Source organism: Phyllopteryx taeniolatus, chromosome 8 (assembly GCF_024500385.1).
Source record: "Phyllopteryx taeniolatus isolate TA_2022b chromosome 8, UOR_Ptae_1.2, whole genome shotgun sequence".
NCBI classification, from domain to species: Eukaryota; Metazoa; Chordata; class Actinopteri; order Syngnathiformes; family Syngnathidae; genus Phyllopteryx; species Phyllopteryx taeniolatus.
The window spans coordinates 11457676-11472648 of NC_084509.1; the positions used below are offsets into that span (position 1 = coordinate 11457676).

The following is a 14973-nucleotide window of genomic DNA, read 5'->3' on the forward strand; positions in this document are numbered from 1 at the left end:
TAGTGTCAAAATTATCGATAAATTGTATGCACAAATCATATTCAAATGATTGTGTTTGTATTTACATACTGCTACATTAAATGGAAATTATTATTTTTTTAAATCCTCATTTTATTCCAGAATATTTCTAGTTTTAAAATAAAGGAAAAAGATGAAAAAAATATGTACAACAAAATTTGTTTCATTGTTAAAACAAATAAAGCAGCCAAGTTAGTGTCAAAATTATCGATAAATTGTATGCACACTTTGTCTTTTTGAGAGTCTGTCCTTCCAAATAGATGTACAGTACTGTAAAGCATAATCTGGATTTATACATTACAATCTAAACATTCAGGAATGTTTTTGTGTAACACGTTTAGCATTTTTCCAATTCCAACAGTATTCTCATGACACACAAGTGTTGTCACCCTTTGACTTTTCGTGGACTCTTGTCACAGCCTATTATTCAAGAAAAAACAAGACTTCCTGTCACAGTATGCATTGTCCGCTCTGTTGAGATAATCCATCTTTAAATGCCACACTTTAATTTGATTATACCTATGAGGCAGCCAGATAAGAATGAACTCAACATGTGATTGGATTAATCATTATATAAGCACTTCTCTCGCCACGAGAAATCAGCCGCATAACAAGGCCGTGATCCTGAAGCCCTTTGACTTCATCTTGACCTGGATGTCCTCTTGTGTCTGTCTAAGCGGGGTCTTCATCAGGTACACCATCCTCCTGAAACCTTCCTCCAGCCCTGTGCCCGTGATGCCCGAGCAGGGCTGGATGAACCACGGCCTGCTGCCCTCACACACTCGCCTCAGGTCCAGCATCTGGCAGACCGCTTCGGGACTCAGAGCCCCGCGCAGATCCTGTTTGTTGGAGAGGACAATCAGAGGAACGCCTTTCAGGCTCTCATACGTCAACACCTAATGGAGCACAAGAGAAGGACGTGTCACCTTCTGCCACATGACGTCATCAGTGAATGAACACAAACTGTGTGCTGTATAACTTGAAAATATAATTTTTTTCATACAAACCCCAATTGCAAATCCTTTTCAACCTACTGTATATTCAGTTGAAAACACTACAAAGAAAATATATTTAATGTTCAAACTGGAACTTTTTGTGCAAATATTCTCTCATTTTGAATTTGATGCCTGCAATACATTCCCGACTGGACCATCCGCCAACATCCCCCGGACTCACGGCTGTGGTGTCCTTGAGCAAGACACTGATACCCCGAAATGCTCCCCGGGCGCTTCAGCTGCCCCCTGCTCCAGTGTGTTCCACTAACATGTGTATGTTTATGTGTTCACTGTGATGGGTAAAATGGAAAGGACAAATTTCGTGTGGATGCATGCATGTTCATGACAATAAAGGTGATTCTTCTTCTTCAATATCATCAAAAGATTCAGATAATCTGGAGAAACCTCTGCATGTAAGCAGCAAGGCCGAAAACCAACATTGAATGCCTGTGACGTTCAATCCCTCAGGCAGCAGTGCATTCAAAACCGGCATCAGTGTGGAAAGAATATTGCCACGTGGGCTCAGGAACCCTTCAGAAAACCATTATCAATTAATAGTTCGTTGTGCCATCTACAAACGCAAGTCAAAACTCTACCATGCAAAGCGAAAGCCATATACAGTATCAACAACATCCAGAAATTGGTATCATGATTTCATCCTTTAATTCAATGGACTGTGCGGCTCCTTTTAGTGTGCATGCCTTGGCCACCAGGGAGCAAGATAACAGATACATAATAAATACACAAAGAAGACAGTCAAAACAGCTCAGTAAACTGCAGTAATATTACTTTTTTTGTTTTTGTTTTGCTGAGGATGACGAATATATCCCTGTGAGTAATGTTATATTGTCTTTCGAAATGTGTTGCTGCACCGTTTGTGTTCATCTATACATTCTTTAAATGGTTACAAGTAACTACAGCAACATTGTAGCGTATCTGGAAAAACTCATTAGTCAGTTCTCTCATTTTCGAGCTACTGTACCACTGTATTACTATACAAAGTATCAAATAGAAACTGGTGCTTCTTTAGTGAAGTGCATAATAAATTCAAGTCACATCCTTTTGCATGCAATCCTGCAGTGCAGCCCTGAGAGTTTATGTACTGTGAATGATCTGTATCAAAACATCAGCTTTAATTACCCAATGGAGCTCTTTGCGTGCCTCCTCCAGCCTCCCGGGGTCCGCGCTGTCCACCACAAACACCAGCCCGGCCGTGTCGGCGTAGTGATGCTTCCAGTGAGGCCTCATCTTCTTCTGGCCGCCCACATCCCAGACGGTGAGACCCGGGCTGCTCCTGTCCGTCTCCAGCGTCTCCACGTTGAAGCCAACGGTGGGCACCGTCACCACCCTTTCATTGTACTTGAGTTTGTAGAGCAAAGTGCTCTTCCCGGATTCGTCCAGGCCCAGCATCAGGACCTGTGCTTGCCTCCGAGGCTTGGAACCGTGCATCCCCATGTCTGAGCCGGATCCAAAAAAGTAGAATGGGCTCGTCTTGTTGCGTAACGCACAGTAAGCCAAGCTCTCCAGCACCCAGTGGGTCCCTGCAGTGCTCTCTCTCTGCAGGCTCAGTATGCTGCCACTATGCTTTATGTACACACAGTTTAAAGTGATCCCACCCCTCTGTTGTGACGGGATTCTCCCAGGCCCTACGCAGATTTCAGGAAAGGTATTTCTATCAAAGGTGACGGTGCGACTATGAAGTGTGGCATGTAGTTTGTTCTCTGGTTACTTGAGTCAGATCACACCTGTCCCTGGCTGTCATTCATTCAGCCCCAACAGCACGGAAGTCCTTGTTTGGGACATCCGGATTGTATTCCAGCCTGGCGGTGGTCATGCATGGGAAATATTGGACCTTATTAAAGGTGACATGTACTACTTACACTTAGGAATATCAGGATGAACCTAAAATGCACGATAACCTTTACAGCTGAAATTAATTTGACCTTTTCTAAACTTTTGAGTGTCCAACTCTTCAGTGATATTTTCCTGCCTTTGCTCCTCTGCCAAGGAGCTGAAGAGTAAAATTTGCAACAGGTGTTTGAGAAACAAAAATTTCCCAGGACATCCACTTTTATGTCTTTCTTTAAAGTTGAACGAAACTCACTGTTGTTTTTTTTTTTTTTTTTAAATACATTAAATATGTTTGAAGATAAGTCTTGAAAACATGCAAAGACTGCAGACTAAAAACTAGCCCCGTGACAACAGCGGGCTGGGGCGTATACTTTTCTAGCATGGGGCCCTGCCCCAATATATAAACACCAATACAAATATTTGGGCTACAGTGTCTCCGCCATCTAGCCCACGTGTAATGCGTTACGAGCCAGCGACGAACCGGACGGGAGCCGCTGCCCCACGGCCCCTTGCTAGCCCGACAGTGCTTAGAGTAGCCGCTGGAGGTCCAGAACAACAGCGTTTGGCAGTTGCCGGCCGCACATCGCGGGGTGAGGAGGAGGGGAGAAAAATAAATAAATAAATCACCTAAGGGTACCATTGGGCGGCACGGTGGACGACTGGTTAGAGCGTCAGCCTCACAGTTCTGAGGAGCGGGGTTCAATCCCCGGCCCCGCCTGTGTGGAGTTTGCATGTTCTCCCCGTGCCTGCGTGGGTTTTCTCCGGGGACTCCGGTTTCCTCCCACATCCCAAAAACATGCATGGTAGGTTAATTGAAAACTCTAAATTGCCCGTAGGTGTGAACGTGAGTGCGAATGGTTGTTTGTTTATGTGTGCCCTGCGATTGGCTGGCAACCAGTTCAGGGTGTACTCCGCCTCCTGCCCGATGATAGCTGGTGGGATAGGCTCCAGCACGCCCGCGACCCTAGTGAGGAGAAGCGGCTCAGAAAATGGATGGATGGATGGAAGGGTACCATTGTGCATCGCGCTATCTGGCTGCTTATGGTCCACACTTTGCCAACCACAGAACCGCGTTGTCCCGCTGAATTTCACAAGAGGGAAAATTGTGCCAGCGAGGCGACAAGTTTGGAAAAATAACTTTTTAATGTCTTGTATACAAACAGTTGGATATCTTAACTGTCTGCTGATTCATCAAGTGTAAAATGAGGGTTCGGGTGTGACTACACTCTCTGAAACACAATCATACAGAGGCACTGTCATGCTGAAACACCCACACCCCTTTGCTATAAATCAAAATCAAAAGGTAAGCAGAGCTGCATTGAGTTGTGTTGACTCACAGATTAGCATTAGCATCTGATGAGCAGCACATAGTTGATTACTTGTTGAAGTTGTCAGTGCGGTGGAGGTGGTATTTGTCTTTGGTGATGTTCGTGCTCAACATACGAGTACATAGTGTATAAACTGCTGCCTCCATGAATGAAAATGTGTTTTCCCCGCTCTCGCACGGCTCAGGCTTCAGCCCTGGCCATCATGGTAACAAAAAGAATTGTCCTTGGCCCGGCGGTACACGTGACAATTAATGTCAGAAATGAAAACCACAGAACACACAGATACTGTAAATAATGTAATACTCTCATTTTAATGTTAACTTTTTTCTAAATTACATCTTAAAATATTTTTTTTTAATCCATACAGTTTATGAAAGTACACATATACAAATGCCAAACTAACATTCTGCAATGTTCATGATGAATGAGATAGGTTTGAATGGAAAAAATTCCAAACAAAAGACATTTGAACATATTGCTGATGTAATACAATCTACGTTGCTTTCTTTATTGCCGTGTAGGCACCAAGTAATGAGGTTGCCCACATCTGCACAGTATGTACATTCATCTTACATTTTATGTCTCTTGGAGACATTTTTTTAAACATTTCTACTTTACATGTGGCTTATTAGAGAGTGAAACTATAGTCATGCGGGGCACACGTTTTTGGGGGAAAAAATGGCAGCAGATATTACAGGAAACAAACCGTTAAAAATAAGGCAGCAATTATACACGTCATTCAAATGTTTGTTTCATTTCAGTGTTACATCATCCAGCAACCGTTAAGTGTCACTAGAGCTGTATTGCTTCATGAAGGTCATGTTATTACATTTTAACATTTATTTAAAGTGACCTTTTGAAATTCTATCCAACGTTTGCGTGAGCAGCAGAGCAAAACATTTCTAATAAATTGGTTCTGACTGGGAACACAAATCAAAAAAGTCCTCAAAAACAAAAATTCATCAATCGTTTATTATGAACTAAAACGTTCAAAAATGATAAAACGTGGCAGTCCCATGCTGTACAAGCACATTCATCCTCCTATTGCTGTACAAACCTTAACGAACAGTGGAAACATCGGGAAATTACAGAGCTGAAACATGTGACCTGACAAACACGTTGAAAATGAAACGGTATGCAAATAAGGTCATTTAAAATAGTGGTGTCACAATGCATTGTTACAGCCGACATACATCCGTTCACTTAGATTTTTTTCCCCCCCTAGTGCAAAAACAATACCAGTTGAACTATAGCCACTTTGAAGCATCATGATGGGGCTTTAGTCAAGGTTGAGAAAAAAATTAACACTCAATTTTTGGCCCAAAACCAATGAGCCAAGCATAAATCCCCAAATCAACAAAAGAAAATGAAACTTCTGGACTCTAATCTAAATCCAAATAAAATTGCATTTGGACAATTTTTGTAAGGAAGAGCGGTATTAGATTTATGCTGCACAGTTACCTAAATTCAGATTTTTATTCTTGATATTATTCCCCCAGATTCTAGATGATGTGATTTAAAACAAAATAGTTTATAAATCATGAATTAAAAAACAAATTATATAATATAAAATTCTATATGTGCATATAAGTATGAAGAGACTCAATTATATGATATGTTTAAAATATATTGCCCTGCAATTGGCTGGCGACCAGTTCAGGGTGTACCCCGCCTCTTGCCCAGAGTCAGTTGCGATAGGCGCCAGTATGCCCGCGACCCTAATGAGGATCAATGGATAATGGAAAATGGATGGTTTAAAATATATGATTTTTTAAATTCCTGTTTCCATGCCAATGTTGTATTGAGCAGCAACATTACTGTCCCCAGGAGTTGTGCCATGTAGAGTGGATGTAAGCCTGCTAGCCAAGTCAAGTTTGTACTTTGTACCGCTTTTTAACATCTTAACCGATTATTACGCTATCTCCAGTCATACTAATAGTAATAGGCATTGTTCCCGCAGAGCAAAGAGAATATATGCATTGAAATAGCATTGTTGTATACTCTGTTTGAATGTGTTGCTGCTGTTTTTTGAAGGTTTATAATTACTGTAGTATCTATGCTAATATCCGTTAGTCTGTCTACAACGTTTCGTATTGATTGTTATCATTAAGATAGCAGACTTTCATGAGACAAAATTATATGGTTTGGTTAACCATTTTGGTGTTTATAGGTCAGTGGAAAAAGATGTTAAAAATGTTCTTGATAACTCTATAACCCCTTTACAAAACACATCTGCCATTTTGAAGTGATTATATAGCAGATATACAGGCAGTTAAATCGATAAATATGATTCAGAATGCGCCTTCTGGTTTTTGCATCTCGCGCCTTCCGGTCTTCGGCGCTGTGACGTAACACGAGCCAACCAGCCTGTTCATTCGGCATTTTGTGCTATTGTTCCATGCCTTGTCTATTTGTTGTCGTATGATTTAGCGAATTCACAATGGTTATTTGTGTGGCATTTGGTTGTACAAATGGTTGAGGCAGCGGCAAGAGTTTCTGTGGCTTTCCAAGTGAAAAAGGAACATGTGAGCAGTGGCTAGGGAAAGTCACTTGACAGGGGAAGAAACGTGGTCAGCTATGGGTACCTAGCAAGCATTCTAAACTCTGTGGTGATCACTTCGAACCGGCGTGTTCTGAGAAAGACTTAGCAGAAGGCATTGGATACACAGGTGTAGTTAGGCAAGGCTGAAACCAGCTGCGGTGACAACTATTTTTCCTGCGGCCATCGGGACCTCAACCGCCAGCAAGACAACTAAATCTCGCAGCCGCCGTGGTCCGCCGGCGAAATGGCGCAGACAAGAGGTGAGGATTTCCCTGTATATACCTACGACTCTATTATGGTTATTATGCACTGGGCAGGAGGAAAAAAAGACCCACGCAGTAGTTTGCAGTACTGTCGTCTGTACTTTTGCCTGTATGACAAGCCAACAGACACGGCAAAGACTTTCTGCGGCGTAAATATTATAAAGTTACTTGAGTGAGGGGCACACAATATATAGGAATACTGCATACTATGTAAAAGCTTGTGCCGTGTCTCTGAAACATATATAAATATATAATACGTATAGTCGTGCTAAAAAATATTGGCACACCTGGGGTGCCAATATTTCTAGCCATGACTGTATAAAAAGAGCCCATGAGCTTATTCATAACTATGTTTCTATGGACAAGTGAGGATGCTGGAGCAAATATAAATAATATCAAAATGTTTTTTACATGGTCTCTATATCTCCTGCACTAAACGGGCGGGGTTCTGTAGTTCTGAGTGAATCTATACCGTGTCAGCTGGTCGCAGCCATGCAGTGTCACGCTCCATTTTGCCTTCATTGCTTTGATATAATCAACAATTAATTCCACACAGAATCCTCAGTGGTAAATTAATCGAATATTATGCATATCCCAACTCCAAACAGCTACTTGAAAGGGATCTATTGCGCACCGGTCTTGCCTTTGAACTTGACCACCATGACGGTGATGTTGTCGGGGCAGCCGCGGTAGTACGACTGGAGGACGATGCTCTTGGCGCCGAAGTGCGGCTCGTCCAGGCGTTCGCGGACGAAACGCACGGCCTCTTCGTTGCTGAAGGTGTCCCAGAGGCCATCCGACGCCAGTATCATGAACTCGGGCTGCAGCTTGTTCAGGTCGAAGGAGAGGACGTCGGGATCGGGGATGACCACGTTGAGATTCTTCAGGGTGTAGTCGCCCAGGGAGCGGGACATGGCCAGGATGCCCTGCACGCGCCACGAACCGTTGAAACTGATGAAACCGCCTGACAGAAAGAGAAAGGAACATTTAGATAGATAGGCTCCAGCAGGATATTGAACAACTTTTCAAAGTGGAAGGAGAACAGAAAACTTTCCACTGCACTTGAAGAGATCCGTGATTATTTACACCTTGCAGAACCCGCTGCTGTGGTGGGCCCAGAACGAGGACTGGTTTCCCTGTTTGGCCCAGTTTTGCAAGTGTTACCTGAATGTCCCAGCGGGCGGCAAACACACCCAGCACAAGGATTTTATTTCCCCTCTGGCTGGAAATATCGACGCTCTTGTGTTCTAACCTTCATGTTCTGCGTAAATTCTGTGTTTGAGCTGCCTTTTGTCGCCGAATACAAATTAATGCAAAGCATTCCATTTTACTGTAATTTTAAATTATAGTACTGTACTAAATATTATCAACGATGTCATCTGAGACTAGTCGACGTCCACTTTGTGAATCTGAATCTGAAGTCGTGAAGCCCCTAGGGGGCATGCTCTCAATAACTCGGCAGTAACCAGTGGCATTTCTTGAAGGAATAGCACAGACATTCAACAGTACTTGTATGAAATCTGGTTGTTTTGGTCAGGATTAAGCCAAAATACAATTTCCTACACTATATTTAAGTTCCCTATTTAGAGCCAACCTTCAATTTGGTAAATTTCTGGTTTATTTCCATAAATTCTCATTAATTCCCTTGGGTCCGAACATTGAAAATTTCAGGAATTTTGAAACCCTATTCACAACATGTCATCACTTCCCGAGCTAGCTGGCTCGTGTTGTTTGCGACTGCAATAGATTTTTTCCTCTTCTATGCAGCATCTTATTTCATGCATAATGTACTGCACAACAGCCTAGCTAAAAACAAGACAAACTAGTGGAGTGGTTTCAAAGAAAACATCAGGAGCTGAGGGAATCACAAAAGTGCTGTTAATGAGCATCACAATTGTAACTGGTTTGAAAAAGGATATATACTGTAATTCAAGTGAATGCTGCCTTTATATTTTATAGTTTGATGTATGAAACGTCACCAGTTTAGCTTGTTTAAAACATGTATAGCCTACCTGTAATTCAAGTGAATGCTGCCTTTTTATTTAAGTATTTTGTCTGTTTTATTTTATCATTTAATTCAAGATGTCTGCCTTTTTCAAACAAGATGAAACTACAAAAAAAGTCTGCCTTTTTATTTACTTCATAAAAAGTGTGCCTTTTTATTTCATATTTCATCCGGTTTAGATTCTTGAGACTTGACATGCTGACTTATATATATATATATATATATATGTGTGTGTGTATATATATATATATATATATATATATATATATATATATATATATATGAGGGCAGCAGAACAGTAGTGAGGTGTGCTGTCGGTGTGACAGAGGAATTTACAGTGGAGGTGGGACTGCATCAGGGACCAGCCCTGAGCCCCTTCCTGTTTGCAGTGGTGATGGATAGGCTGACAGATGAGGTTAGACTGGAGTCTCTGTGGACCATGATGTTTGCAGATGACATTGTGATCTGCAGTGAAAGCAGGGAGCAGGTGGAAGAAGAGTTAGAAATATGGAGGCATGCACTGGAAAGGAGAGGAATGAAGATTAGCTGAAGTAAAACAATATATGTGCATGAATAAGAGAGGTGGAGGGGGAAGAGTGAGGCTACAGGTAGAAGAGATAGCGAGGGTGGAGGACTTTAAATACTTGGGGTTAACATTCCAGAGCAATGGTGAGTGTGGTAAGCAAGTGAAGAAACGGGTCCAAGCAGGTTGGAACGGGTGGAGGAAGGTGTCAGGTGTGACAGAAGAGTCTACTAGGATGAAGGGCAAAGATTATAAAACAGTGGTGAGGCCAGCCATGATGTACGGATTAGAGACAGTGGCACTGAAGAGACAACGGGAAGCAGAGCGAGAGGTGGTGGAAATGAAGATGTTGAGGTTCTCTTTCGGAGTGACCAGGTTGGATAGGATTAGAAGTGAGGTCACCAGAGGGACAGCCAAGGTTAGATGTTTTGGAGACAAAGTTAGAGAGAGAAGACTTCAATGGTTTGGATACGTCCAGAGGAGAGAGAGTGAGTATATTGGTAGAAGGATGATGAGGATGGAGCTGCCAGGCAAGAGAGCGAGAGGAAGACCAAAGAGAAGGTTGATAGATGTAGTGAGTAGTGAGGGAAGACAACATGAGGGCAGTTGGTATTAAAGAGGAGGATGCAGGAGATAGGCTTACATGGAAAAGGATGACACGCTGTGGTGACCCCGAATAAAAAAAAAAAAAATATATATATATATATATATATATATATATATATATATATATATATATATATATATATATATATATATATATATATATATATTCGGGGTCACCACAGCGTGTCAGCGTATATATATAAGGCGGCACGGTGGACGACTGGTTAGAGCGTCTGCCTCACAGTTCTGAGGACCGGGGTTTAATCTAAATTGCCCGTAGGTGTGAATGTGAGTGCGAATGGTTGTTTGTTTCTATGTGCCCTGCGATTGGCTGGCAACCAGTTCAGGGTGTACCACGCCTCCTGCCCAATGATAGCTGGGATAGGCTCTAGCACGGCCGCGACCCTAGTGAGGAGAAGCGGCTCAGAAAATTGATGGATGGATGGATATATATATCATACACACACACACACACATACACACACACAGTGTATATATATTATAAACATGTTGGAAAATGGTGGAGTGCCCTCTCTGGGTCAGGGAGGTGATCCCCCCCGAAGTGGAGGAGTTCAAGTATCTCGGGGTCTTAACAAGTCACGAGTGAGGGAAGAATGGAGCAGGAGATCGACAGGCGGATCAGTGCAGGCGGATTTAGTGATGTGCACTCTGTATCAGTCTGTCGTGGATACAAGCGGAAAAAAATAGTTTCCTCCGCAGGGTGTCCGGGCTCTAACTTAGAGATGGTGTGAGAAGCTCGGTCGTTTGGGAGGGGCTTCGAGTAGGGCCGCTGCACCTCCACATTGAGAGAAGCCAGATAAGGTGGCTCGGGCATCTGGTTAGGATGCCTCCTGGATGCCTCCCTGGTGATGTGTTCCGGGCACGTTCTAGGAGCACCTCGGGATACCCCCGAAAGAGCTGGACGAAGTGGCTAGGGAAAGGGAAATCTGGGTTTCCCTGCTAAGGCTGCTGCCCCCACCACCCGACTCCGGATTAGCGGAAGAAAATGGATGGATGAATGGATGTAGATACATTTTTAATCCTGCGTGGAATTATTTGAACTGTTTTAACATAAAATATATACAGTTGTATATAATGTATTTGAAGAATTTAATAATTAGCAAAATATCTTAATATGTGTTTGATGAATTAATTAAAAAATAATTTTAGGATTTAAAACCCCTAAATATCCTGTAAATATTAATTATACACATTGTTAAATAAATCTCATCGCAAAACTATAACTGTTATTTGTAATTTGAGTATTATTATTATTATTATTATTATTATTATTATCCATTCCATCCATTTTCGACACCGCTTAGCCTGGTTGGGGTCGCGGGGCGCTGGAGCCTATCCCAGCTGACTTCGGGCGAAAGGCGGACTACATTCTGAACTGGTCGCCAGTCAGTCGCAGGGCACATATAGACACAGACAACCATTCGCACTCACATTCACACCGTCACGGAGTGGGAACTGAACCCACGCTGCCCGCACCAAAGTCACGTAGGTGTAACACTACACCATCAGTGACTTATTATTATTATTATTATTGGTGACAGATTAGTAACCCAGTGAGGAATTATTATTTCTGTTTTAACATACATACAGTATTAATTAATAAAAAAATTAATAAGTAATTGTTATTTATAATTTAATCTATATTTTTAGCTTGTTTTATTTAAATCATTTATTTCAATCTATATTATTTTCTTGTTTCCTTTTAATTTTTTACATCTAATATATTTAAATTAAATTTTATTTAATTTATATTTGAAAAACAAATTACATACCACATATTGTTAAATAAATATGGTCTAATATATATATATATATATATATACATATATATATATATATATATATAATTTGATTCAAGTTTTATTACTAGCATCAATTTCTTTCTTTCAGAAAGCTGTTTTTTTATTAATCCTGTGAGGGATTATTCACAAATTATTATAATTCTTATTTTTTATGATTTTATATATATGGGAATATAGATGTGTGTGTGTACTTTATTACAATTATTATTTTTTTACTAATTTGTTATCTTTTACTTGCTGTTGCAGCATAGTATTGCCAGTTCTGTATCTTTGTCTCGTTTACAATTTTAAAGTCAGAGTCACTCAAAGGATTAACATAATTTGCCTGTATGAGAGGAAGTTGGGATTGGCTGGCAACCAGTTCAGGGTGTACCCCGCCTCCTGCCCGATGACAGCTGGGATAGGCTCCAGCACGCCCGCGACCCTAGTGAGGAGCGGCTCAGAAAATGGATGGATGGATGGAGAGGAAGTTGGCATTCACGGCACAACAGTTTCAAGACAATCCGGTTCTCCCTTTTCATACGTAGAATTTGGGAACAACTAAACCCCTTTCCATTTCTAATCAGCAGATTGGGCCTTTCCACTGAAGTGTGCGTGCACTACTATGAGAGGAGCAAGGGTTGGACATAGTTTTTAAGCAGTCAGTGCCTTGTAGTTGTATTCCTCCACTACCTCAATGAGCCATTAGATGGAGATGATGGACTATTGTGCAGTGTGGTCCCACAGGCTCACTCTTCTGGCCCCCTGCCATCATCACTCCAGCATTCCATAGTGTATGCAGTAAGAGTGAGAGGCAGAATCATGGCTCCAAATGCACCTGAAGTGCTGTGTGCCCTCTCTGGCTGTATTTGATAACCAGAACACTAAATTCTGCCTTGCTATAAAGACAAAACACGCCGGTGGTCATGACTGTTTTTATGTTTTGATTCCCAAAGTAACAAATTAATTTGTATGCAGCCCACAGTCAGTATGTGCAGACTCTCACCAGCTTTCTTGATCCTCTTGCGCTCTTTTAGCTGGTACGGCTTGTGGTCGTGAGATAGAGGAATGGCGTTGCCGTCTTTATCACACAGGACTCCACGCGAGTCGCCGACGTTGGCGACAGTCAGTTCCTTATCGGACAGCAGGGCCACCAGACATGTGGTGCCTGAGGGAGGAGGAGGACCAGAAGAAGGAGTGTGGGTGATCTGGAAATAATTGACTTTATAATAAGAATAATAATTTTGCCTGTGTGTAAAATGGGAGGATGGATGAACAATCATAATTTGAATCAGAAACTCATAGATATCCACTTCCTACTTAAGCTTGAATTTTGTTTTTGGGACTCATGCATTATTTACAAGATGTCAAAGGAGACATGCATTTTTCCCACGTGTAACACTCCTGTGAAAAGCTTTAATCAAAACACTTTTCATACTCTTTTTTTTTTTTTTTTTTTTTTTTTTTTTAAAGAGCAGTCCTGTCTCATGCAAATGACCCCAAAACCTTTTCATGCGGGGTGTTCCAACGCAAATATGGTTTTGGGTTACCATGACGACAGGGGTTGCAGCAATGTGGTTGCTTAGTGTAGTGTTTCCAAAACTTTACTGGCACATTTTTTTTACATTCGAAACAAACAACCACACAAACAAACAAACAAAAATTTTATATACAATGGTGCCTCAACTTATGAGTTTATTTTGTTCTGTGATCACGCTCGTAACTCAAAACACTCAAATCATCTTTCCCCATTGAAATGACTGCACATGCCACTATCCATTCCAGCTACCCAAAAAAACAGCAACAAAAAAAATTGTAAAATGTTTTTATAACAAAAATGAACATTCTATATTATTGTGTTTTATGAAAACATACACTAATAATTAAATAGAATGGAAAGAATTCAACAGTTTGTGTATCATAATTTCATGCTTTAATTTAATAGGCCTCATTCTGTACACTCCTTGGTCACCAGCAAAGAGTATATTACGCACATTTAATGATGAAACACAGAAGACGGTCACAACCAAGCTTCGGTGATATTGTTTTTTGGCAGAGGATAATGAATATGTGCCTGCGAGTATTGGTGTGCACTATGTCTGAATGTGTTGCTACCATTTGTGTTCAAATATAAGATGTATAAAGGTTGAGAACAACCGTGATATTGACGCTATTTTCATTAGCCTGTCTATTGAGTTTTGCAAAAGACTATGTAAATTGTCCATCGGTGTGAATGTGAGTGTGAATGGTTGTTTGTCTATATGTGCCTAGCAAGTGACTGGCGACCAGTCCATGGAGTACCTTGCATCTCACCCAAAGTCAGCTGCCATAGGCTCTAGCTCAACTACAACGCGAATGAGCTGATGCTATGAAAATGGACGGATGGATGTAATTTCGCACTTGATTGGTGGGCCTCAACTAATTGTACACAACCAATAAAAAAAAAATAAAATTAAATTAAATTAAAAAAAATCTGTTCTCCAAAACCGTCCACTTTAAATGTGAACATTGATGACCGAGTGAAATAGAAAAATCTTGCACGGAATAACCAAACAAATCCAAAGTATTTTTTGTTTCTAAGGACAAATGGCATACAACCATTCAATACACTCCTAACTCCTGCTGTAAACTAAAAAAATGGGAGGGAGGGGAAGCATGGCCTCTCTGTTTAGCTCGTCAGCCCGATTGAACCGTGTGGACACTGAAGCCTTTTGCGTGAGAGCCAAAGCCATCTGTTCACACACCATAGACTAAAGTGGAGGGTGTAAAAGTGATCGGCTAGGCATCCAGCACTAGCCAAGACTAGATGAGGAAATGGGCAGTAAAAGGGTAAAAACAGTGGAGGGAAACTCTGGATTTAGTTATATTGAACAGGGATAGGGCTAATAATAGATCCATTGATTATTAACAAGCCGGCACGGTGTGGACTGGTTAGCACATCTGCACAGTTCTGGGGACCGGGATTCAAATCCCGGCCCCGCCTGTGTGGAGTTTGCATGTTCTACCCGTGCCTGGGTGGTTTTTCTCCGGGCACTCCGGT

At 41.5% G+C, this 14973-nt stretch overlaps 2 protein-coding genes across 8 annotated transcripts in view; both read right to left on the reverse strand.

Annotated features, from left to right (window-relative positions):
- Window positions 1–4: 4 nt before the first annotated feature.
- On the reverse strand, window positions 5–2554 carry LOC133482631 (ADP-ribosylation factor-like protein 14). The gene is made up of 2 exons (XM_061782971.1): window positions 2154–2554; window positions 5–914 (listed from the first exon to the last, which is right to left on the reverse strand). The coding sequence occupies exons 1-2, from the start codon at window positions 2466–2468 to the stop codon at window positions 618–620; spliced, it is 612 nt and encodes a 203-aa protein (XP_061638955.1). The 5' UTR covers window positions 2469–2554; the 3' UTR covers window positions 5–617.
- A 1921-nt stretch (window positions 2555–4475) lies between these two features.
- Window positions 4476–14973, reverse strand: part of ppm1lb (protein phosphatase, Mg2+/Mn2+ dependent, 1Lb) — a 71281-nt gene continuing 60783 nt past the window's right edge. For 6 of the 7 annotated variants that reach the window (XM_061782968.1, XM_061782964.1, XM_061782969.1 and 3 more), the window contains 2 exons: window positions 12940–13101; window positions 4476–7961 (listed from right to left, as the gene is read on the reverse strand). In XM_061782968.1, coding sequence (XP_061638952.1) covers window positions 7621–7961; window positions 12940–13101 — 503 coding nt within the window. In that variant the 3' untranslated portion in view covers window positions 4476–7620. The remainder of the gene's footprint in view (window positions 7962–12939; window positions 13102–14973) is intronic. The other variant, XM_061782966.1, reaches the window with a different exon arrangement.

Excerpts from the sequence above, each read along its gene's own strand:
- LOC133482631 (XM_061782971.1), bottom strand. The coding sequence starts at position 2,468 with ATGGGGATGCACGGTTCCAAGCCTCGGAGGCAAGCACAGGTCCTGATG. Across the intron at positions 915-2,153 it reads CACGCAAAGAGCTCCATTGG|GTGTTGACGTATGAGAGCCT; the intron begins GTAATTAAAGCT and ends GTGCTCCATTAG.